The sequence below is a fragment of the Schistocerca nitens genome, chromosome 2, assembly GCF_023898315.1.
Source record: "Schistocerca nitens isolate TAMUIC-IGC-003100 chromosome 2, iqSchNite1.1, whole genome shotgun sequence".
Classification (NCBI taxonomy): domain Eukaryota; kingdom Metazoa; phylum Arthropoda; class Insecta; order Orthoptera; family Acrididae; genus Schistocerca; species Schistocerca nitens.
This window is the reverse complement of record NC_064615.1, coordinates 976,775,123-976,800,686: the sequence shown is the minus strand read 5'-3', so window position 1 is coordinate 976,800,686 and position 25,564 is coordinate 976,775,123. Positions and strand designations below refer to the sequence as shown.

At 43.7% G+C, this 25,564-nt stretch overlaps 1 protein-coding gene across 1 annotated transcript; it reads right to left on the bottom strand.

The window, feature by feature from the left end:
• LOC126237305 (uncharacterized) lies at positions 1-25,518 on the bottom strand. Its single transcript, XM_049947263.1, has 3 exons — positions 25,409-25,518; positions 6,609-6,864; positions 1-2,394 (listed from the first exon to the last, which is right to left on the bottom strand). The coding sequence occupies exons 1-3, from the start codon at positions 25,430-25,432 to the stop codon at positions 1,967-1,969; spliced, it is 708 nt and encodes a 235-aa protein (XP_049803220.1). The 5' UTR covers positions 25,433-25,518; the 3' UTR covers positions 1-1,966.
• Between the last annotated feature and the right edge of the window lie 46 nt (positions 25,519-25,564).

Below are 25,564 nucleotides of genomic sequence, written 5' to 3'. Positions count from 1 at the left end.
TGTGCGTAAGTCTTTATTCAACGTGCAAGAACACAGAAGACTTCTTAAGTCGTTTAAATACTTACATACAAAAATCTTACAGTACAGTATTTGTACAAACATTGACTTCTCTCAAACAGAGATAACACTGAAATTAAATCGCGTAATGTGTAACACGTATTCCCCTCTAAGTATCTGTGAATAACATTGGGCCTCTGAGAGTTCGGGGAAATTACAATGTGTGTACAAAACAGAGTGACACTGAGATATGAAAAATTATACAGTATGAGTGATATCTCATTCTTAGTTCTCATTATGAGCGTAATAATTAAGCGTAGTTTAGCACCATATACATTAATTCAAGGAAAAATAGATTTAAAATTTATTAAGCGTTCATAACATTGACGTGTGAGAAGTTTATGTAAAGTCGCTTGCGACGAAAGGAATACAGGTTGCTTCCTTTCCGTGCTGTATTGAGGAACGTAGAAAGAAAATAAAGTGATCTATTTTACATTTTGGTAATGCTTTATTTATAGAAAAACTGTTTGAAAATTCACTTCTAAAATACTGCAAAGACTAGAAAAATAACGAATAGAAAATGTACGGTCCGGTTCAGCGGCGTAACTCTGATAAATATTTTATCAAACTTATAGGTGAAATAACTTTTACTACAATTTAGGTCATTCTGAAACTATAAAAGAACTAAGCGTTGCATGTGCGGCCCGAAGAATCTGTTCAAAAGGCTCACTACAAATTGTATAGTAAAATATAAGTAGAAAATGTGCATGTCGTATATATGCTTCCAAGAGACATTGGTATCATTTTTAGTGTTGGTATAGTTGAAGGAGGAAGATAAAAACATATGTTTCAGCTATCCACTAAATATTTCACTTAAAGATCTCGTTTCTATTAGATACATAAGTAATATATGTTTGATACTGCGTCAGTTTGGTGCGATCTGGAAGTTATATTATTCTTGAAGAATCAAGTTAGCCAAGATCTGTAGCAATTCATTTTGACCAGTTTCGAGAGATCTACGCTGTCATCATCGGCTCTTGTAACATTATTAGTTGTACTTGCTTGTTACAGTACTGAATGTCACGTAGTGATGTTGCGTCAAGTACAGCGTGGCAGAGAACATCAGCTAGTCATCAATAAAATAACACACAATTAAAACATATAACTGTTGGGCTGATGTCCTAGCACACTTGAGTGCATGCTCGTAGCATGCACTCAAGTGTGCTAGGACATCAGCACAGAATGCTGTATGTTTTAACTGTGTGTTATTTTGTTTGTGGCAAGCTGATGTTCCCTGCCACGTTTTGTTTGACGCTACGTGACTATGTGACTTCCAGTATTGTAACAAGATTGTACAACTAACAGTGTTACAAGATCCAACGATGACAGCGTAGATCTACCGAAAGCGGTCTTAGCAACAAAAAAATTGCTAGACGTCTTGCTAACTTGATTCATTAAGAATAACACGTATAAAAACTGCAGCCATCAAACTAATGACGTCTGCGCCAAATTTATATAATTTATCGAAAGGAGATAAAGCTGTATAATGTTATTAGGGAAGTTGTTAGATAGTATAAACAATAGGATAGTTCTTGGTTCCTAAAACAGGAATAACGTGTGTTTAATGTGTAATTTCTTTACATCATTTATCAACATGTCTGTCGGTCACCAAGTTATTCAGTGTTGTGAGAATAACCTTCTTTGACGTTTAATCTGGCAGCTGTTATCAAGGTGGTCTCATGCTATCATTACAGTAACGAGCTCGTAGCTTCAACCAGTGGTGACCTCCATTGACAGGAACAAATATTTCCGTTGGTACGATGCAGTGGCCAGTCTACCTCCTGCTTTAATAACGATAGAAATATGAGGAGGAGAGACTGAATATTTACGGTGTAACTTGTGGATACAATAAATAAAGCATAGGTTTTATTGGTGAAAACTTCGTTAGGGGACAGAGAAGAGGAGGAAGTCAGCGACCGGAGTAGGTGATGGTGTAGGACCCAGTGTTGACGTCAAAGTTGCTGGCGGGGTGTCCCCGGAAGATGTTGGGATCGACGCTGATGGGCGGCCGAGGGTAAGAGGGCTGGTTGAAGTAGCGGTGCTGCTGCGGGGGTGGGTTGTAGTAGTTGTTCTGCGGGGGTGGGTTGTAATAGTTTTGCGCCGGCGCCGGAGCGGGGGCGGGCGCGCTGTACTGTGGGGGCGGTGGGGGTGGTGGGGGCGGTGCCGAGAAGGCGGGCCGCGAGCGGAAGCTGCTGCTGGGGCGGCTGTTGTAGCCCTCCGACTTGTAGTAGACGCTGGGGTCCTCGCGGTACTGTCCGTCGTCGTAGCCGTCCGGGTTGTCGTAAGACGGCGACGCCGTGTTCTGCAGCGTCGGTGGAGGCACATTGATGCCCGTACCTGCAACCACGCCCACAGCATCGCGCTCAGCGTACAGTGTAAGAACGAGGGATAGCATATAAGTTGTCATTCACAGAAGGAAATTCTAGGTTACACACAGTAAAGGGTAAAACTTATCCATTATGGAGATTGTAGAACCCGTGACTGTTAATTGAATGTAAATACATAAAACTGCAACCAGTCACTTTTTTGAATAGTTATCTATTATTCCACGAACCAGTTTTCGAACCTTTTCAGGTTCATCTTCAGGAGGTGTTTTGGAAGTTAAATCGCTATTTCTAGCATAATGCTGGGTGTTGGCTTGCGACAGTATGGGCAGGTTTTTACTGTTACTGTCCATCTGTCTGCTTCCATTTTGGTGGCCAGTTGGTACATCACTTGACGCACTTTGACGCAATCTATATGCATTTACACTGTAATAGCGAAACTTTGCCAGTATGCAGCATGTGCTATACAACTGTTGCTGAGTATAGCAGATGCTGGATGTTAGCAAAGTTTCGCTATTACAGTGTAAATGCACAAAGATAATGTAAAAGTGTGTGAAGTGATGTACCACCTGGCAGCAGACAGGTGGACACTAACATAAAAAAGCCGTCTATAATGTCGCAAGCCATCGCCCAGCATTACGCTAGAAATAATGATTTAATTTCCAGAAAACCATCTGAAGATGAACCTGGAAAGGTCCGAAAACCGGTTCATCGAATAATAAATAACTACCTGGCAGATTAAAACTGTGTGCTGGACAGAGACTCGAACTCGGGTCCTTTGCCTTCCGCGGGCAAGTGCTCTACCAACTAAGCTACCCAAGCACGACTCACGCCCCGTCCTCACAGCTTCACGTTCGCCAGTACCTCGTCTCCTACCTTCCAAACTTTAAAGAAGTTCTCCTGCGAACCTTGCAGAACTAGCACTCCTGAAAGAAAGGATATTGCGGAGACATGGCTTAGCCACAGCCTGGGGGATGTTTCCAGAATGAGATTTTCACTCTGCAGCGGAGTGTACGCTGATACGAAACTTCCTGGCACATTAAAACTGTGTCTCGGTCCGGCACACAGTTTTAATCTGCCAGGAAGTTTCATATCAGCGTACACTCCGCTGCAGAGTGAAAATCTCATTCTGGAATAAATAACTATTTAAAAAAGTGACTGGTTGCAGTTTTATGTATTTACATACATTACATATTCACAAGGACCTCCGGGGTTTCAGAGGACGACTACATGGAAATTATAACATACAGAAAAATGACACATTTCAGTGGATAGGACATCTCTACAAGTTTCGATTCGTAATACGCGGTGTGGAATAATTGTAGAGCGCCCTGCCAAAGAGGGTATACAGTTTTAGCTATGTGATTCTCATCGGAAGAGTACGCATGTGCTGTATTGTATGCTAGACAAGTGGACGTACCACTTATTGAATCACATCACATCATCACAGACTGTTTGTGACCGGCGACTGACAAGCTGTACTATCTAGCCGGTATCGCTCCGCTAGCGAAATGGCAGCCAAGAAGGAAGAAACTAAAAAATTCACTTCTGCAGTGTACCGTTTTTTTGGATACCAAACATCCTGCCACCGACTTAAATAGAGCAAAAGTTTCCTGCACAGAACAGAAAACCTCACAAAAACAGCAACAGACTAAAGTAGAAATATGACAAGAAAAAAATAGCCACTTCCGAGACTGGTCTATGCCAAGGCTACAAATTTTCCAGGAGCTGGCAGGAGATCTTTGGATTGACTACTTTCAGGAATTGCAAGAAGCAAAAACAATATGGGTAGATGGGAATTATCAGACGAACTGGGTGCTGTACGATTGTTGACAGGACAAAACTATCGCTCGCCGTCTCTGTCATGCAGTGTTACTGTGCACTGTGCGCTTTGCTCTATTTAGGAGCACATCCACCAAATAAGACTAACTTTTGGCCTAAATTTCTTAGTCATATATATTCTACAAATGTGGTGCTACAGAAGAATGCTGAAGATAAGGTGGGTAGATCACGTAACTAATGAGGAGGTATTGAATAGGATTGGGGAGAAGAGAAGTTTGTGGCACAACTTGACTAGAAGAAGGGATCGGTTGGTAGGACATGTTTTGAGGCATCAAGGGATCACAAATTTAGCATTGGAGGGCAGCGTGGAGGGTAAAAATCGTAGAGGGAGACCAAGAGATGAATACACTAAACAGATTCAGAAGGATGTAGGTTGCAGTAGGTACTGGGAGATGAAGAAGCTTGCACAGGATAGAGTAGCATGGAGAGCTGCATCAAACCAGTCTCAGGACTGAAGACCACAACAACAACATATATTCTACACAGTTTTTAGTTTAAGAAATTTGTCTTTACAAATTTCATCTTTTTTTTGTTGTTACGAGGCGTGTTTTTTAAGTAAAGTCCATTTTGTTGTAGACACTAGTAGTACGGGCACATACCGCAAGGAGTGCGTGCGTCGTGTACCGGCATCCCTCGGGAACAACTAGGCTCAGTTTCAGCTCTGTAGCTAACCTGTACGGTTCTGTTCTGTGCTTTCAAAATGTTTAAGATTATCAACTCGCCTGCCGCATGTGAGGTTCGCTCAGTAATACGGTTTTGTCAGCAAGGAACCTGTCTGCTGCAGAAATTCATCGACAGATTTGCGAAGTGTACGGTGATACTGTTATAAGGGAAAGCAAAGAGCGTAAGTGGGTACGAGAATTCAAAGATGGCCGTGACAACATCCATGACGAGGACCGCTCCGGTCGCCCTCCTTTGAGTACAGACGATTTGGTGGCTTCAGTTGAAGCGAGGATTCGTGAGAACAGTTGCTTCACAATAACAGGTCTCTCAAACGAATTTCCTGACATGTCGAGAACAGTGCTTTACAACATTGTTTCCGAACACCTAAATTTTAGGAAACTGTGCTCCCGTTGCGTCCCGAAACTCTTAACAGAGGACCACAAAAACCAAAGATTCGAGTGTGCGATGAACTGCTTGACTCGTTATCACGAAGATGGTGACGGCTTCTTGAGCCAGATCGTAACTGGAGACGAAACATGGGTTTCGCATATCACGCCCGAATCGAAGCAACAGAGCATGGAATGGAGACACACACACACTCGCCTGTAAAGGTGAAGGCAAAACAGACTCTGTTCCAGCGCAAAATCATGGCGTTGGTGTTTTGGGGCAGGCATGGTGTTTTGTTGGTCGACTTAATGCAACGAGGAACCACTATCAACGCAGAAGCATACTGTGAAACCCTGAGAAAGCTACGCAGAGCGATTCAAAACAAAAGACGCTGCATGCTGACAAAGGGAATTGACCTTCTCCATGACAATGCAAGACCTCACACTGCAGATCAGACCCGCGGTTTATTGGACAGTTTTGGCTGGGAAGTTTTAGACCACCCACCCTACATTCCTGATCTTGCGCGGAGCGATTACGATTTGACCGTTACAATGATGGATACGACGTGAAAACGGCAGTGAACTATTGGTTATCTGAGAAGGCGGCAAGTTTTTATGAAGAGGGTATTTTAAAATTGGTAGAGGTATGATACGTAGAATGAAATTTTCACTCTACAGCGGAGTATGCGCTGATATGAAACTTCCTGGCAGATTAAAACTGTGTGCCGGACCGAGACTCGAACTCAGGGACCTTTGCCTTTCGCGGGCAAGTGCTCTACCAACTGAGCTACCCAAGCACGACTCACGCCCCGCCATCACAGCTTTATTTCCGCCAGTACCTCGTCTCCAACCTTCCAAACTTCGCAGAAACTCTCCTGTGAACCTTGCAGAACTAGCACTCCTAGAAGAAAGGACACTTGATCGGGAAAGGCAAAGGTCTCGAGTTCGAATCTCGGTCCGGCACACAGTTTTAATCTGCCAGGAGGTTTCAGGTATGATACGTGTTTGAATAAACTTGGCAACTATGTCGAAAAATAGAGTGAAGTATGTATCTACTTTCTGAAAATAAATTTACTTTTTTGAAATAACCTTTCGTTGTGTACCTATGTTCAAACGGACCTTACTTAAGAAAAAAACACGCCTCGTATATGCAAGAGTTTTTTCCTTCTAGCACGATCAAAAGGAAAGTGAACCAAATTTTTGCCGTCCCTATTTGGAGTTGCCCGTTCTTCGGGTTTTTGAGGTACGGTGGCCTCGCTGGACGACTCGTAAGAATCCTTTCAAGGGCAGAGTGAGGTCGCGAGGAGATGAAGGTGAGCGCGGCAGCTGCGCTTACCCGCGGGCTCAAATCCCCTCCTGGAGGCGCCGTACTCGATCTCTCGCTGGTGTCCCGAGTCGTCGACGTAGCCGTACTTGCCGTAGACCTCGCCCGTCGGGTGCTTCGTCTCGATCTTGAAGGAGCCGTCGGCCGCCTCGTAGCCGTAGCTGTAGGAGCCGTCGTCGTTGTGGCGGTTGATCTGCTTCAGGATCGGCACCGGCGTCGTCTGCGGACCCTTGTACTGCGCAGCCGCCACGGCGGCCAGAGACACCACCTGTCCCAACACACACATAATACACTCCCATTACACCATACAGTGAAGGCTTTCACCAACGGTCGTGGTAGCAGCTAGCGGATCTTCATTTACATCTACATCTACATACATACTTCGCAATCCACCATACCGTGCGTGGCGGAGGGTACCTCCTACCACAACTAGCATCTTCTCTCCCTGTTCCACTCCCAAACAGAACGAGGGAAAAATGACTGCCTATATGCCTTTGTACGAGCCCTAATCTCTCTTATCTTTCTTTCCGCGAAATGTAAGTTGGCGGCAGTCAAATTGTACTGCAGTCAGCCTCAAATGCTGGTTCTCTAAATTTCCTCAGTAGCGATTCACGAAAAGAACGCCTCATTTCCTCTAGAGACTCCCACCCGAGTTCCTGAAGCACTTCCGTAACACTCGCGTGATGATCAAACCTACCAGTAACAAATCTAGCAGCCCGCCTCTGAATTGCTTCTATGTCCTCCCTCAATCCGACCTGATAGGGATCCCAAACGCTCGAGCAGTACTCAAGAACAGGTCGTATTAGTGTTTTATAAGCGGTCTCCTTTACAGATGAACCACATCTTCCCAAAATTCTACCAATGAACCGAAGACGACTATCCACCTTCCCCACAACTGCCATTACGCGCTTGTCCCACTTCATATCGCTCTGCAGTGTTACGCCCAAAGATTTAATCGACGTGACTGTGTCAAGCGGTACACTACTAATGGAGTATTCAAACATTACAGGACTCTTTTTCCTATTCATCTGCATTAATTTACATTTATCTATATTTAGAGTTAGCTGCCATTCTTTACACCAATCACAAATCCTGTCCAAGTCATCTTGTATCCTCCTACAGTCACTCAACGACGACACCTTGCCGTACACCACAGCATCATCAGCAAACAGCCGCACATTCCTATCCACCCTGTGCACAAGATCATTTATGTAGATAGAAAACAACAGCGGACCTATCACACTTCCCTGGGGCACTCCAGATGATACCCTCACCTGTGATGAACACTCACCATCGAGGACAACGTACTGGGTTCTGTTACTTAAGAAGTCTTCCAGCCACTCACATATTTGGGAACCAATCCCATATGCTCGTACTTTAGTTAGGAGTCTGCAGTGGGGCACAGAATCAAACGCTTTCCGGAAGTCAAGGAATATGGCATCCGTCTGATACCCTTCATCCATGGTTCGCAAGACATCATGTGAAAAAAGGGCGAGTTGCGTTTCGCAGGAGAGATGCTTTCTAAAGCCGTGCTGATGCATGGACAGCAACTTCTCTGTCTCAAGGAAATTCATTATATTCGAACTGAGAATATCTTCGAGAATCCTGCAACAAACCGATGTTAAAGATATTTGTCTGTAATTTTGAGGATCCGTCCTTCTACCCTTCTTATATACAGGCGTCACCCGCGCTTTTTTCCAGTCGCTCGGGACTTTACGTTGGGCAAGAGATTCGCGATAAATGCACGCTAAGTAAGGAGCCAATGCAGTAGAGTACTCTCTGTAAAACCGAATTGGAATCCCGTCAGGACCTGGCGATTTATTTATTTTCAACCCATTCAGCTGCTTCACAACCCCAGGGATGTCTATCACTATGTCCTCCATACGGGAATCTGTACGAGACTTAAACGGCGGTATGTTTGTACGATCCTCCTGCGTGAAAGATTTCTCAAATGCTCAATTTAAAATTTCAGCTTTGGTTTCGCTGTCTTCCGTTGCGAGGCCAGCCTGATCAGTGAGTGACTGGATGGAAGCCTTCGACCCGCTTACCGATTTTACGTAAGACCAGAATTTCCCTGGGTTTTCAGCAAGATCTTTTGCTAAGGTACGACGGTGGTAGTGGTTGAATGCTTCGCGCATCGCTCTTTTTACAGCAGCACGAATCTCTACTAACTTTTGCCTGTCCTCATTCTCCCGATCTTTCTTGTACCGCGAGTGCAACTGTCTTTGCTTCCATGTTGTGTAGTCGCGATCTATTAAACTTTATCGTTCCTGACGTTTCGTCCTAAATTGCGCTGGACATCTTCAGAGGTGCTCCTGGTCCTACTGTGTCTTGCCAGCTGACGGGTTGGGTATTGGGGAGAGACTTAAATACTGTGAAGAAAGGGCTCAGTACAAGATTACTAGTGACTGGCACAGGTATGCGCGTCACAGACTAAACTAAATTATCGAGTTGTCGTATGTCAAAGAAAAAGTTTGTATATGGATTCTTTAGAGCTGCTGGCCATATATCACTAAATTTCATGTCTTCTTCTGTTAAAATTATGACCATGTTATGCGTTTCGATGGCTTCTCGAGTAGACGTGGATAATACAGGGTTATTCTAAATGATAGGCCCGTTTTCCAAACTCCGTATTTATTCAAGTACAAATCGAAAATGAACTTGTTTTATACCATTGAAAAGAGGAAGTTCCAAATTTTTTCATAATGTTTTATATCAATTTAATAAATTTAATAATTTGTAATCAATTAGTTTTTAATAACTATTAAATAATTAGAAATGTGATAAATGTTAAATGTGGCCACCGTTGGCTGCACGGCAAACATCGACGCGGTAGCTAAACTCGTCCCACAAACGCGAAAGCGTATCCGCTGTTAATGAGCCACGGCAGCAGTCATCCGGTTCCGCAGATCGTTCAGAGTGGTTAATAGAGGCGGGGCAGCTTCCTTCACATAACCCCATAAGGGTCTGAGATCAGGAGAGATAAGTCCCCTGCGAACGATCCAGCGCTGAGGAAGCGAGTCATTCAAAAAATTTCCTACATCTCAGTGCCAATGGGGCGGAGTTCAGTCCTGTTGTAAAATGAGGTGCTGGGAATATTCCATAACTTTAGGGAACAGGCATTGTTCCGAGATGTCCAGGTACGCGATGAAATAAAGCTTGTACGGTGTCCAAAGCTATAGTCAAGTTACCAGCATAAACTCCTTGAAAATTATAGTTCATTTGCAGATTGGCGTCTTCAAACAGACAGACAGATAAGAAAATGTCAGTCAAACATTAATCTGCGGTATCTTCTTTCTGCCACTCGATTTTGATGAAATGAAGCCTATGCGTTGCCCCAAGCTACACTTAAGTTATCACTGAAAACCGCATAGAAATCTGTCTAAACTTCGCTGTTTCAAATGCAACTATAGTAATTTCTCCTGCTAATATTGGATTCTTAAAAGTGTTTCACTTTCAAAATTCATTTTCTGAGACCTTAAAATGTTCAGAACTGAGTATTTGTCTGTTTTGGACATGAAACCACTAGTTCTCTTACGCGGAGCTCGCGCCAGGGTGACGGGGCTGTGTAGCTTGATGCAGATAAGAGTGTCTACTTACTTAGCGGAATAGTGGGAAAGCCGGCTGAAGTGGCCGTGCGGTTAAAGGCGCTGCAGTCTGGAACCGCAAGACCGCTACGGTCGCAGGTTCGAATCCTGCCTCGGGCATGGATGTTTGTGATGTCCTTAGGTTAGTTAGGTTTAACTAGTTCTAAGTTCTAGGGGACTAATGACCTCAGAAGTTGAGTCCCATAGTGCTCAGAGCCATTTTTTTTTGAATAGTGGGAAAAATTTAATTCAAAATATAAAAGCGGGTACTACACAACATGTGTAAGAATCAACAGGAGACAATAGGAAGGAAAGACCAAGAACGAACTTCTCGGATTAAAAACCGTACACAGGGATGCACTGTTTCTCACAGTGCTTCTTTCTTACTGTTTAGTCAGTAGCACCGATAGAAATGAAATACAAGTTCAAGAGTGGGGTTAAAATTTAACGTGAAAAAATATCAATGGTAACGTACGCTGATACCATTGCTATGTTATGTGAATGTGAGGAAGATCACAGGCTTACTGAATGGAATGAACAGTCTGTTGAACACAGATTAGGGATTGAGAGTAAACTGAAAGAGGACGAAAGGAAAGAGCTGTACCACCTAGCTTAATATCAGAACTGGGGACAAAGTGATGTAAAGGAATTCCGCTACCTTGGAGGCATTATCGCATATGACAGTCGAAGAAGCAAGGAGGACGTAAAAAGCAATTAGCACAAGATGAAAGGGCCCTCGTAGCTAAACAAAGTGTACTAGTTTCGAACACAGTTCTAAATTTGAGGAAGGGGTTTCTGAGAATGTACATATGGAGCACAGCACTGGACGGAAATGAATCATAGATTGTGGAAAACCTCAAAAGAAGAGAATTGAAGGGTTTGATATGTGACGCTATAGAAGGATTGTGAAAATTATCTGAAGTAAGAGGAACCTATGGAAAATATTGACTAAAGAAGGGACTGAATGACACGAGATTGTTAACATATCAGGGAGTAACTCTCATAACACTAGAGTTAATACATGTAGGGGAAAACAGAGATTGGAGTATAACCAACAAACAATAGAGGACGTTGCGTGTAAGTGCTGCTCTGAGATGGAGAGGCTGGCATCGAAGGGTAAATCGTGCCGGGTCGCATCAAACCAGTCAGAGGAATAATGAATAGATCTAAAAAAAAAAAAAAAAAAAAAAAAAAGTGGAAATATTTCAGCCACCAATAGCATTTGTCGAAGAACACGTCTCTTTCATTGCTAATGTGTGAGACATTTCCTGTCCTAACGACCGCTGCTGTAACAGTCGTCCTTTGTCCAGCATGAATAATTTATGCTGATATTAGTGCATTGTTCTGAATGTCAGACAGCGGAGGCCAGGGAGGGTGACATTTCGCGCCGACCTTGCCTGCCGTTCTCACTTGCTGTTACTCTGGAATGCCAATAACGGTAGCAGCAAGCTGTTAGCTGCTCTGACCTGCCACTCACCACGTGACGCTGTTGTGTACTCACTTCCTTCTCTCCGGGCGTCTTTCAGAGTAGGCGGTGAATGCGAGAAGCGGAATTGGTCGAAAGAGCGTACCATTTTGAGCTTTCACAAGGCTGTTCAGTGAGCTACGCAACAATAACTCAACATATGAATGAGCACAGTAACAGTGTGCTCACATGGAATATAACCTTGAAATGTCTAGATAAGTTACCAGCTGTGGACTGTACTACTCATGTTTCTTTGGGATGGAAGGAACGTGTTTTTCGGGTTGTATGGTCTTTGGATTTGATAAAAGCGTTGTCTAAGTTAATAAGGAGGGAATTAATTTGATTTACTTTTAGAACATACTTTAACTTACCTTTCTATATAATAGTCACCGTTACCCGCTACATTTCCGTATAAGCATTACCGATACCCGTGAATTTTAACGGTGTGGAACTAAGCTTGGGCAGTCCAGCGTATTCCGCCTGATTTGTCACCCAGGTTATAGCTGCGTCTTGAGAATCCAGGTCGCCTACAGAAAAACTGTCATGCAGATATATTTTATAACTTTAAACATGGCTGCGCTTCAGCGACCCTGCCTACAGGAATTTGATACGATTGTAAAGTGACAGCCAACCAGTTGCAGTTTATTAATATTTTATCATGGTTTACACAAATATAAATTTGTCTTGTTCAGAAGGGAAATGGACTCGTAGAATCACAAATGGTTCAAATGGCTCTGAGCACTATGGGACTCAACTGCTGTGGTCATCAGTCCCCTAGAACTTAGAACTACTTAAACCTAACTAACCTAGGGACATCACGACATCCATGCCCGAGGCAGGATTCGAACCTGCGACCGTAGCGGTCGCACGGTTCCGGACTGCGCGCCTAGAACCGCGAGACCACCGCGGCCGGCCGTAGAATCACAGATTGGAGCCAAAAGGCTCTTGCCTAGTGCAGTGTGCGTTTCAACCGCAAATATCAACAACTAAAATGCGTAATTGAAGATAACAACCCAATGCTGCAGGGCTTTGTCGTAAAATTTTTAAAATAAAACGCATGTGCCAATGGATCCAGTATGGCACATCGTGTCACTAGCCACGTACGTGCCATACCAAATGCCAGCTGGATCCAGTGTCACCTCTGTTTTGCTTTAAAAGACTTACGTCAAAGCCATACTAAATCTCAGCTTGATCCATTGGCAAGTGTGTTTTATTTTAAAAGTTTTACGACAAAATCCTGTAGCCACTGGGCTACTACAGGTCCAGCCATGACGTGCCAAATTTCACACATATAGGGTGTGTGGGCTGCGGGTGTGGCAAGCCCCTGCCTGTCACTCGGGTTTGCTCGCTCCTTCTCGGAAGTAACCGGAATAGGGCACAATTTATCTAGCATTGCGGTGAGTTCGGCAGCGCTGTTTACCCTTCGCTGTTTGTTCATTGTATGAAGGACGTCCACAGGTGCAATGGCTGTTTGCTCAAAAAGAGGCAATCTATCGATCTATCGTCACAATCCTTGAATGGAAATGACAGAAGAGAGAGTTGAGAATTCTCAGCTCGCATTAGCGACGGGTACTGCTTATTTACTACGAAACGACATTACTGTACCATGCAGAGAGAATTTAAACATTTTGATGACAACGAAAGAGCAAAAAATTACAAATATCAACAGATGGGATTCATTGTTGCATACATCAAGACGTACTTTATGCTAAACTTACAAAAAATGTGTGTGAAATCTTAAGGGACTGAACTGCTAAGGTCATCAGTCCCTAAACTTACACACTACTTAACCTAAAATATCCTAAGGACAAACACACACACCCATGCCCGAGGGAGGACTCGAACCTCTGCCGACACCAGCTGCATAGTCCATGACTGCAGCGCCCAAGACCGCTCGGCTAATCCCGCGCGGCTAAATTTACAGGCAGAGAGTACTTGAAGAAATTGGTGGTACGAATAGTAAAATTCCAGAAGTGGCCATCATTATACCGCTGTCAGTTGCGACAGTCTTCAATGGAAATGAAAGAAAAGTACGGAGACTTCATATATTAAGTTGTTGAAGTCAGGGGGCATGCCTGCAAAGATTCTTTGATTTAAAACTCACCGTTGTTGAATTTATGAAATAAAAGGGGCGGAGGAACAAAAATTAGTACATCCGGAATGGATTGCAGACTTCGAATTTTAAATGGACTTGACTGCACAGTGCCCACAGTAAAACATTGCAAGATAACTTCTTTCTGATTTGAGGGGGATGCGTTTAAAAAGAAAATCGAGTTTTGGAAGGGATACATTCTGACAAAGACAGTCCAGTTCCCTAAGCTCACTAGAGTTAAAGAAAGCATGAGGTTTGAAGAATTCATTGTGGCCTTGCAGAAATTAAGAGGATAGTTTTATAAAGGTTTTGAGGTCGCTGTCAGTCTTATATCTCTTTTCGAGCTTTTTTGGAGGCTGTTTGCCGTTTTAGACAAAATCACCCTGTACATGTGCAGACGTAACTGATTAACCTTCCAGTTTCAATGATAAATATTTTTACGTTAGAACTGTCCAGGCGTCTACATTTCCCTCATCTCCATAGTGAGGTTGCAAAAGCGCTACATTATTTCGATCGACATATTCAGGTGAAAAACTTTTTTCGATTATCAAACGAAATAAGTCAGAATTGCGTGGCAACTTGAGTCCGAAACTCTGTAGAATTGTCTGCGTCTGTCCGTATGCCGACAGTTTGTATAAATAAAATGTGTATTATGTCTTCTGCTCGCCAAAAGTAATTAATTACTGAAAACTTGATTTTTTTTGGTTCTATGTTGTTGAGAAGCGTGAAATTGACTGAACTGCCATTTAAATGCAGCGCGTTCGCTGATTTCCCCTCTTCCCCCTCGTCGCACTTGGACAGCGTGGAGTGGCGGCCGGGAAAACGTGATGCGAAGCTGAGCACTTGGGCACTCAGGCCGGGGCATAGCCCGCGAACCGAAATCTAGGGCACCTTGGTGCTACTGTAGACAAATTTTTATTTATCGAGACCATGGTATAGGGTTCATAAACCTTTAATGCTGCAACTAATTGTCTGTTATTTTCCAATCCTGTGAAGTTTCATGTAGCTATTCCTTCAGATTTGGATAAAAATCAAAATCAGGCTGTTATCATGATTGTTGTATCAGTCTGAAGCAGAAGCATCCAAATCGTACGTCAGAGTGAGAACACAGCTAATGTGGTCAACAAACGTGGTTCATGGTTCTTGCTCTTTACAGTGACACGATACACAAATTACAGCACCTCCACTATGGTACACGAGCAGCACGATGCATCTGTGCGGAACGATTTTCTTTGTAGAGAACACCAGATTGTCCAGTGTTCATAACCGTCTTCCCCGTCTCACAGAAGAACGAATTTTTACCACGCGTGCCTTCATACCAGATATACTATACTCAATGGATTGCGAAAGTGACTAGCGTTGTAATCCAGCGGATACAACGTAAACCATAGATCCTACATTGCTTAACTCGCAGTGTGCTACCTAGCGAGACACCGGGGTGAGCTGCATATGGATTCAATCCACATGGAAGATTAACGCTCGCTGGTCTTGTTCATTAGCCAGCTTGAGTGTGGGTTTTAGGCGATTTTCCACGCTCATTTTAGCAAATAATGGGCTGGTCCTGAATCTCTACCGCAGAAAATACGATACACAAACAAAATATGTTATGCTGATCAAAGCTTATGCGTTTCAGACTTATGTCGCAACGACTTTTCCCGCTTAGGTTAAATGATGACTCTGGCGACACAAAAGGCATCATGGCTCTAAGTAAAACTGTTAGATCTTGAAAACATCGAACACCGTACTACGAGATACACCCAAGGAAAGATATGTAAAGATGGAGCAGCAACAAGAGAGAAGTATTTGGACTAAAAAGGCCGTAAGACAAAATTATAATCTTTCTCCGTCGTTGTTCAGTCTGCACATCGAAGGAGCAATGACGAAAATAAAGGAAACCTTCAGAGGTGAGATTAAAATGCGAGATGAAAGGAGAACAAGAACAATATTCGCCGATGAATTTACTACCACTATTGAAAATGAAAAAGAATTACAGGGCCTGTTGGAGGTAGTTGAGAGTGTAACGACAACAGAATATCTACTGAGAATATACCAAAGAAAGATGAGATAAGGAGTGAGATTAGTGATGAAGTTAGTAACAAGACTGGTGAAGATGCGAAAGTGTCCTGCTATCTTGGAAGCAAATAACGCATGATGAATAGAGCAGAGGTTAGCACTGGCAAAGTGAGCATTGCTTAGTGACAAAAATCAACACTAATTTTAGGAGGATATCTGGGAATTTATGTCAGGAGTATTTATACACTATGAGTTTTCACCATGACATAGGTGTAGCGCCTTTGATTATTAGATAAATCATCCTGGGCCCGGGTTCTAACTAAGCCATTGGTTAAATTTTGAATAAAAGTCACCAGAAATGGCGGCCGAAGACTTTCGTCATAAGAAATCACCCTCGTTCTCCCAACAGTCTTGTCAAAGAGAGTGGAGGAGCGGATAAAGGTTCAGGACATTTTCTTGCCCTGGCGGTGCGAAACTGCCCCTAAAAGACTGAAGAATCTGCAATGATCAACGGTATGAAGACGCATAAGGCAACAGAAACCACTGCACTGATGACACATCATACGTAACCACGGGATATGTGATCTACAATTAATAAAGTGTCATAAAATTCCCCCCACTGGCTAATGATAGCGGATTAGTCCTTCATTCAAATTGCCGGGAGGGCCGCCAAGAGAGACGTATATTAAATAATTAATGAAAGCGTTCTATTCTATGAGTCGAAGATTCGAATGTAAGAAGTCTTTAAATGATAGGGAAGCTAGAAAGTCAGAAGGAAAATGCAAAGTATCAATCTAGATCCACTGGTGGTCAGCGAAGTGTATTAAAAAGAAGATAAAGATTTCTGGTCAGGTAAATATCAACAGCAGCAGAAAAAAGTGCAACGGGAGTAGGATTCGTCATGTACAGGAAGGCACGACAGAGAGTGAGTTACCGTGAACAGATCAGTGATAGGTCCGTTTCCAATAGCGGCGACAGTAGACCAACGCTAACAATAATACTTCAGATATATGTATCAACTTCAGAAGGAGAAGGAAGGTAGAATGTATGAGAATATTGAACGGGTAAGTCTGTAAAGGGAGATGAAAATCTAACAACCATAGGTTAGTGGAACTCTGTAGTAGGGAAAGGAACAGAAGATACAGTTACAGAAAAATGTGGAATCGGTAACAGGAATGAAAAAAAAAATGGTTCAAATGGTTCTGAGCACTATGGGACTCAACTGCTGTGGTCGTAAGTCCCCTAGAACTTAGAACTACTTAAACCTAACTAACCTAAGGACATCACACACATCCATGCCCGAGGCAGGATTCGAACCTGCGACCGTAGCAGTCGCACGGTTCCGGAATGCGCGCCTAGAACCGCGAGACCACCGCGGCCGGCGTAACAGGAATGAGAGGGGAGAAAGTGTAATTAAGTTCTGCGATAAATTTGAGCTGGTAAATGTGATCAAGCTGTTTAAAAATGACAAGAGAGAGAGGTGTATTTGGAAAAGGTCTGCTTGGCAAGAGTTATAGGAAACAAACAGCAAAGGATATGAATAGTTAACATCAGTTATTCGTCTGTGAGGACGAAGATGTGGAGCAAACATTGATGAGACCTCAAAAACATTGTACGATACGCCTTCGACAAATACAGGGTGGTCAGAAACTGTCGGAAAAGCATGTAAAGGGTATTTCAGGGTAGGTTATGCTGAGAAATAATTGTTAAGGAAAGATTTCGGTACGTTGCGCTACCAAACTGCTCGGTCGCACATCTTGGTATGATGCTCGATGACTTCTTGAAGGCTTTCTATACGGCACCGGACTATCGTTTAGAACGCAAAATACGAGCATACCGAGTAACAGACAAGATTTGTAATTGGATACAGGACTTTCTAGGAGATAGCTTTCAGTTCATTATTCTTAACGGGAAGAAATCGACATATGAAAAGATAATTTCTGGGTATAACAAGGGAGTGTTGGAGGTCCATTACTGTTTATAAAATGCATATAAATGATGTGGTACATAACATTGGAAGTTCCATGATGCTTTTTTTCAGACAATGCCGTTGTCTACAGAAAGATTGTAGTGGTAGAAGTAGTAGCAAAATATAAGAGGATATGAGGAGGATCAAAGATTGGTGTAGGGCCTGGAAGTTGACCATGAACGTAAGTAAATACCCTAACATATCGCCGATAAATAGGCGAAGAGAGCCATTATTGTCCGACTACATTATTGGCGAAACTGGAAATAGACTCCTGGAAATGGAAAAAAGAACACATTGACACCGGTGTGTCAGACCCACCATACTTGCTCCGGACACTGCGAGAGGGCTGTACAAGCAATGATCACACGCACGGCACAGCGGACACACCAGGAACCGCGGTGTTGGCCGTCGAATGGCGCTAGCTGCGCAGCATTTGTGCACCGCCGCCGTCAGTGTCAGCCAGTTTGCCGTGGCATACGGAGCTCCATCGCAGTCTTTAACACTGGTAGCATGCCGCGACAGCGTGGACGTGAACCGTATGTGCAGTTGACGGACTTTGAGCGAGGGCGTATAGTGGGCATGCGGGAGGCCGGGTGGACGTACCGCGGAATTGCTCAACACGTGGGGCGTGAGGTCTCCACAGTACATCGATGTTGTCGCCAGTGGTCGGCGGAAGGTGCACGTGCCCGTCGACCTGGGACCGGACCGCAGCGACGCACGGATGCACGCCAAGACCGTAGGATCCTACGCAGTGCCGTAGGGGACCGCACCGCCACTTCCCAGCAAATTAGGGACACTGTTGCTCCTGGGGTATCGGCGAGGACCATTCGCAACCGTCTCCATGAAGCTGGGCTACGGTCCCGCACACCGTTAGGCCGTCTTCCGCTCACGCCCCAACATCGTGCAGCCCGCCTCCAGAATGGAGACGTGTCGTCTTCAGCGATGAGAGTCGCTTCTGCCTTGGTGCCAATGATGGTCGTATGCGTGTTTGGCGCCGTGCAGGTGAGCGCCACAATCAGGACCGCATACGACCGAGGCACACAGGGCCAACACCCGGCATCATGGTGTGGGGAGCGATCTCCTACACTGGCCGTACACCACTGGTGATCGTCGAGGGGACACTGAATAGTGCACGGTACATCCAAACCGTCATCGAACCCATCGTTCTACCATTCCTAGACCGGCAAGGGAACTTGCTGTTCCAACAGGACAATTCACGTCCGCATGTATCCCGTGCCACCCAACGTGCTCTAGAAGGTGTAAGTCAACTACCCTGGCCAGCAAGATCTCCGGATCTGTCCCCCATTGAGCATGTTTGGGACTGGATGAAGCGTCGTCTCACGCGGTCTGCACGTCCAGCACGAACGCCGGTCCAACTGAGGCGCCAGGTGGAAATGGCATGGCAAGCCGTTCCACAGGACTACATCCAGTATCTCTACGATCGTCTCCATGGGAGAATAGCAGCCTGCATTGCTGCGAAAGGTGGATATACACTGTACTAGTGCCGACATTGTGCATGCTCTGTTGCCTGTGTCTATGTGCCTGTGGTTCTGTCAGTGTGATCATGTGATGTATCTGACCCCAGGAATGTGTCAATAAAGTTTCCCCTTCCTGGGACAATGAATTCACGGTGTTCTTATTTCAATTTCCAGGAGTGTAGTAATAACCATAAAATAACTATAAGTGACCTACTGAAAGTGTAGGAAATGTTCAAATGTGTGTGAATTCCTAAGGGACCAAATTGCTGAGGTCATCAGTCCCTAGACTTACACACTACTTAAACTAACTTATGCTAAGAACAACACACACGTCCATGCCCGAGGGAGGGCTCGAAGCACCGGCGGGAGCGGCCGCTCAATCCGTGACATGGCGCCTTGAACCGTGCGGCCACTCGGAGCGGTGAAAGTGTAGCTACCACCGAAAACTAATAGTTGGAAAAACAGATGCCAGACTGAGATTCACCGGAATAATGTTAAGTTAATGTAATTCATCCAGGAAGCCTAACAAAACGTTAGTTCGGTCGGTTCTTGAGTATTGTTCGTAAGTATGGGGCTCTTACAAAGTCGGATTAATAGAAAATGTAGGTAAGATCCAACGAAGAGTGGCTCGTTTCGTCACAGGAATGTTTACTCGGTGTGAGAACGTCACGAATATGGACAGCAAACTCCAAGACATTCGCTACAAGAGAACAGTTCAACTGAGGCTGAATGCTGCATAGTAGATATTGTTGTCACACACTTCATGAACAGGTTAGGCATTTTCCAGCGGAATAAAGCAAGATCCCACACTATAACTCACATTAGAAATTCCCTGAGGAATATGCAATGATTGACAGGCCTGGCCAGTGTTCCTATTTTCCACCTGTAGAGGATGTCTGGGATGCGGTGGGCAGACGTGTATTTTCATACAAAATTCCAGACAGCAGACTTCACAAACACACCAAGTATGTGTTTCAGGCATGGTTAGTAATTCCTGAAGATGACATTCGCAGGTTGTTGGCATCCACGCCATGACGAATATAAGTCTGCCCATACCTGTTGGGGTGGCACCATTAATGTTAAGTAGGTAACTGAAAAATTATCTGAAAAAACCGCATTTTAACTATTAGATATTTTTATTTTAACCTTAATATGTACCTGTTTCGGTCGTGGACCATCTTCACAGGATATACTTGGTCTGTTTATGCCTTATATCATTGAAGATGGTCCACGACCGAAACCGGTAGATATTAAGGTTCAAATAAAAGCATCTGATGGTTAAAATGTCCGCCCCCGGTAGCTGAGTGGTTAGCGCGACAGACTGTCAATCCTAAAGGCCCGGGTTCGATTTCCGGCTGGGTCGGAGATTTTCTCCGCTCAGGAACTGGGTGTTGTGTTGTCCTAATCATCATCATTTCATCCCCATCGACGCGCAAGTCGCCGAAGTGGCGTCAAATCGAAAGACTTGCACCCGGCGAACGATCTACCCGAGGGGAGGCCCTCCTCACACGACATTCTTATTATTATGGTTAAAATGGTTTTTTCCGAAAATTTAATCATTTAATACACGTTCATGACGATCGTCTCCTAAAACCTTGTTAAAAAGGCTGGTTGACTTGTGCTTCATGGTACAGCACGTTCCACGTCTGTCAGTACATAAAATTAAGAAAGAAGTCTATGCTTAATGCAGTTGAACCACCACTGTCGATAATGACTGTTGGCGTATTTATCGATTTTATATTGTTGCGCGTCTTTGGATTACGTTATTGTTGACAGCGAAAGTGGATTCCTGAGGCAGGAGACAGTGGTGCCCGCGCCTGCGTGGTTAGGCCGCCAGCGACGCGCGTTTCGCCGGTCGAGCGAGCACGGAACGAAGTGGAGCGGTGAGGTGAGGTGGGCTGGGGGCGAAGAGCGCAGCGGGAGGCAAGGAAGGCGAGGCGAGGCGAAGCACACGCCTTTGTGGCTCTCAAGGCCCGCGCTGACCGCTGGCATTCCGCGCTGGGCAGGTCCAACCTTGGGTGTGGCCAGCAGGTCGCGTGTTGCTTGCAAGCTGTTGCCAGGACGCGGCACTACACCTCCTCTGCAGAAAAGAAAACGACGAGGGCCAGCCGTGGCAGACCAAACGATGGAGTACAATATTTGCACACAACGGAAGTTCCCGTAAATCAGTTCTGAAGCAAAGGATTGGTATTTAAAATTTCGTCGACGACTAGATCATTAGTCACCGAGCGCACGTTTGTACTGCGGAACGATGGGGAAGATTGCAAAGGAACCATCCTGACATTTGCCCTAAGTGATTTAGCGAAACCACCGAAACCGTAAATCTGGATGACCCGACAGAGAAGCATCGTCCTACCAACTAAGGATCCAGTGGATTTCCACTGCGCCACTCAAGTTGACAGATTATGCAATAAGTGAAATGTTCACAGAAGGAATAGGCCTTTGGTAGAATGAAAAGATACAAGAGAGCACAGGAGAGGAATGGGTGGGAAGCTAACTCTTAAGGCCCAGTGAACATTCAGGGCGTCTCTGACAGAGGTAATACACACGTGGAACGATTTCAAAACACGTCTGTCGTAATATCTTTGAACGGACAGTCCTTGCAAGTATCGTTAAGGAAAAAACACGAACATCGTTTCCGGAACAAATGATAGGTTGGTTCAAATGGCTCTGAGCGCTATGAGACTTAACTTCTGAGGTCATCAGTCCCGCCGGCCGCGGTGGTCTCGCGGTTCTAGGCGCGCAGTCCGGAACCGTGCGACTGCTACGGTCGCAGGTTCGAATCCTGCCTTGGGCATGGATGTGTGTGATGTCCTTAGGTTAGTTAGGTTTAAGTAGTTCTAAGTTCTAGGGGACTTATGACCATAGCAGTTGAGTCCCATAGTGCTCAGAGCCATTTGAACCATCATCAGTCCCCTAGAACTGAGAACTACTTAAACCTAACTAACCTAAAGACATCACACACATCCATGCCCGAGGCAGGATTCGAACCTGCGACCGTAGCGGTCACGCGGTTCCAGACTGAAGCGCCTAGACCAGCACGGCCACACCGGCCGGCAAATTATAGGTCAATCACACGACTATTAAGGCATCCGTTACTACAGAAATAATACGAATCGAGAGAAACAGCGACTGTTGCAAATTTGTGTGCGATTCTTTATTAGCTTCACAGTTACGATATAATACTGTTGATTATAAGTTTCGGCCGTTACAAGGCATCTTCAGATCTACAAAAACGAAAAAAAGGACAAAAATACATTAAGATACGAAACTACTGCATTCAACTTAAAACTTGGTGCACATATGGCTTATAGTAGATCTGTGGCGAAGCACATGGCAAGACTCGTCACGTTCTTCGCTACAGATACACTGTAAGCCATATGTGCTCCACGTTTTTCGTTCTGTTAACGTAGTCGTTCATGGTATGATTCTTGGTAAAACCATGGTTGGTCGTACATCAAAGTATGTCACATTACGTCTGAGAATGGTCTGTTTATGACCGAAACTGATTGTTTAATACAGTCACAATACAGCTGTGTGAAATCCACGATATTCTAAAAATTTCTAGACTCTGTAAATCATTCCCTCCGCAAAATAATAGTTATTTTCTATACCCACACCGCTATTATAACTCCCAGGAGTATTTTCAAGAATAAATATATTAAATATGATCGAGGTTGAAGAAGTTAATAAAAGAGAAAATATTTGAAAATATATTTTGCTACAGAAACCACATTAATATCCAAAACAATAATGACAGAAATGTAAAGCGTTACTTATCGCTCGATGTAGGGACATTAATACAATGTTTTCAGCAAGGGTCGTTGAAGTGGGTGAAAGGAATTTATTTCCAGTATTCGAATGGCTGCTCGAAATTAATAGTATTAAATGCAGATTAGTAAGCAGTTAGGAAAGATTTGTCTGTTTTAATGTTTCATGAAAGGGAAGCAGTGGTTGGAAAGGGAGTGAGACAGGATTGTAGCCTATCCCCGATGTTATTCTATCTGTATATTGAACAAGCAGTAAAGGAAACAAAAGAAAAATTCGGAGTAGGAATTAAAATCCATGAAGAAGAAATAAAAACTTTGAGGTTCGCCGATGAGATTGTAATTCTGTCAGAGACAGCAAAGGACGTGGAAGAGCAGCTGAACGGAATGGACAGTGTCTTGAAAGGAGGATATAAGATGAACACCAACAAAAGCAAAATGGGGATAATGGAATGTAGTCGAATTAAATCGGGTGATGCTGCGGGAATTAGATTAGGAAATGAGACACTTAAAGTAGTAAATGAGTTTTGCTATTTGGGGAGCAAAATAACTGATGATCGTCGAAGTAGAGAGGATATAAAATGTAGACTGGTAACGGCAAGGAAAGCGTTTCTGAAGAAGAGAAATTTGTTAACATCGAGTCTAGGTTTAAGCGTCAGGAAGTCGTTTCTGAAAGTATTTGTATGGAGTGTAGCCATGTATGGAAGTGAAACGTGGACGATAAATAGTTTGGACAAGAAGAGAATAGAAGTTTTCGAAATGTGGTGCTAGAGAGGAATGCTGAAGATTAGATGGGTAGATCACATAACTAATGAGGAGGTATGGAATAAAATTGGAGAGAAGAGAAATTTGCCGGCCGGTGTGGCCGTGCGGTTCTAAGCGCTTCAGTTTGGAACCGCGTGACCGCTACGGTCGCAGGTTCGAATCCTGCCTCTGGCATGGATGTGTGTGATGTCCTTAGGTTAGTTAGGTTTAAGTAGTTCTAAGTTCTAGGGGACTGATGACCACAGATGTTAAGTCCCATAGTGCTCAGAGCCATTTGAGAAGAGATATTTGTGGCACAACTCGACTAGAATAAGGGATCGGTTGGTAGGGCATATTCTGAGGCATTAAGGGATCACCAATTTAGTATTGGAGGGCAGTGTGGAGGGTAAAAATCGTAGAGGGAGACCAAGAGATGAATACAGTAAACAGATTCAGAAGGATGTAGGTTGCAGTAGGTACTGGGAGATGAAGAAGCTTGCACAGGATAGAGTAGCATGGAGAGCTGCATCAACCCAGTCTTTGGACTGAAGACAACAATGTTTCATAGTTTACGTCAGAATTTATCAGGTATTCTCGAAAATAAACACGAAAACAAAATTTTTAAAAAATGTCGATTTAAACAGAACGTGTATTAACTCACTGTAAGTAAGAGGAAGCACTAGTATTCTGTGGATATCATACACAATACTGTTTCGATATTAATATCAATTGTTGGAGACATGCTATGCATAGTAACTAAGAGTAGCAAATAGACATTTCCTGAAGTAAGTACAGAAAGTAAATAGCTCTACAGTGTTTCTAACGTTTAAAAATTTTATAGTGAAGTAATTATGCTAGCTTCTACACACATGTAAACAAATACAAGAACAGCAAGTTGGGGTAACTCTCTGTAAGCAGTTACAAAACATTAATAATGGTCTTAATGCTTCAAAAGTTTGAAACTTTTGTGCAAAAATAAACATATATGCCCTGAAAGAAATAAGTTGAAGTAGAATTTTCGTTGAGGTGATTTTCCATGGGCAAATGCAAAAGGTAAATATTGCCTATAATGCTCCCGAAATTTAGAACTTTTATGCACAGATAGTCACACAATTTTCCTGTAACTTATTAAGAAATATTAATAATGACCTAAATATTTGGGAAGTAAAAACTTTGAAAGTGAAGTTAAATTGAAAGTTAGCTAGGCACAGTTAAAACTTTTGATGTAAAAATAATGACGTAATATTGTTAGTAAGCACAATGAAGTAAAACTATATGTTGGGATGACTTTCAGCAAGGAATCGGAAAATATGAGTGGTTCGGCTTTAATCCATGGGAAGTTTGAAACTTCCATACATAAATAATCATGCAGGCTTGTCAGTATACATACTGAAGTGAATCTGTAAGTTCTGATGATTTTCAGGAAAGAGATTAGATAAAAAGTGGCTTTAATGCCGGGAAAGCCTGAAATTTTTATACACAGATAAACATCTTAGTGTATAAATAAACTGACGAATGTTAAATGATTTTTCGTGAACTGTTAGAAAAAATAAATGGCGACTTTAATGTTACTGAGGGTTAAAACTTTGAAAACCAAGTAATCATGAAAGATTGTAAACGCATAAATAGAAATAAAACTGAGGTAAGTTAGAAAGGGAGGGCAGAGAAAGTGAGGAGGCAAGACAGAAGCGACTTACGATAGCGAGCGTGGCCGGCGACATGTCTTGCTGTTAGCGTGCGTCGGGCCGGAGTGCGGCGGCGCGGCCACACGCCCTGTATATATAGCCTCGCCTCGGCCGACGCCAGCCAAGCCAAGCCAAGCCTCGTCGCTGTCCACCAAGGCTGGGGCTCTC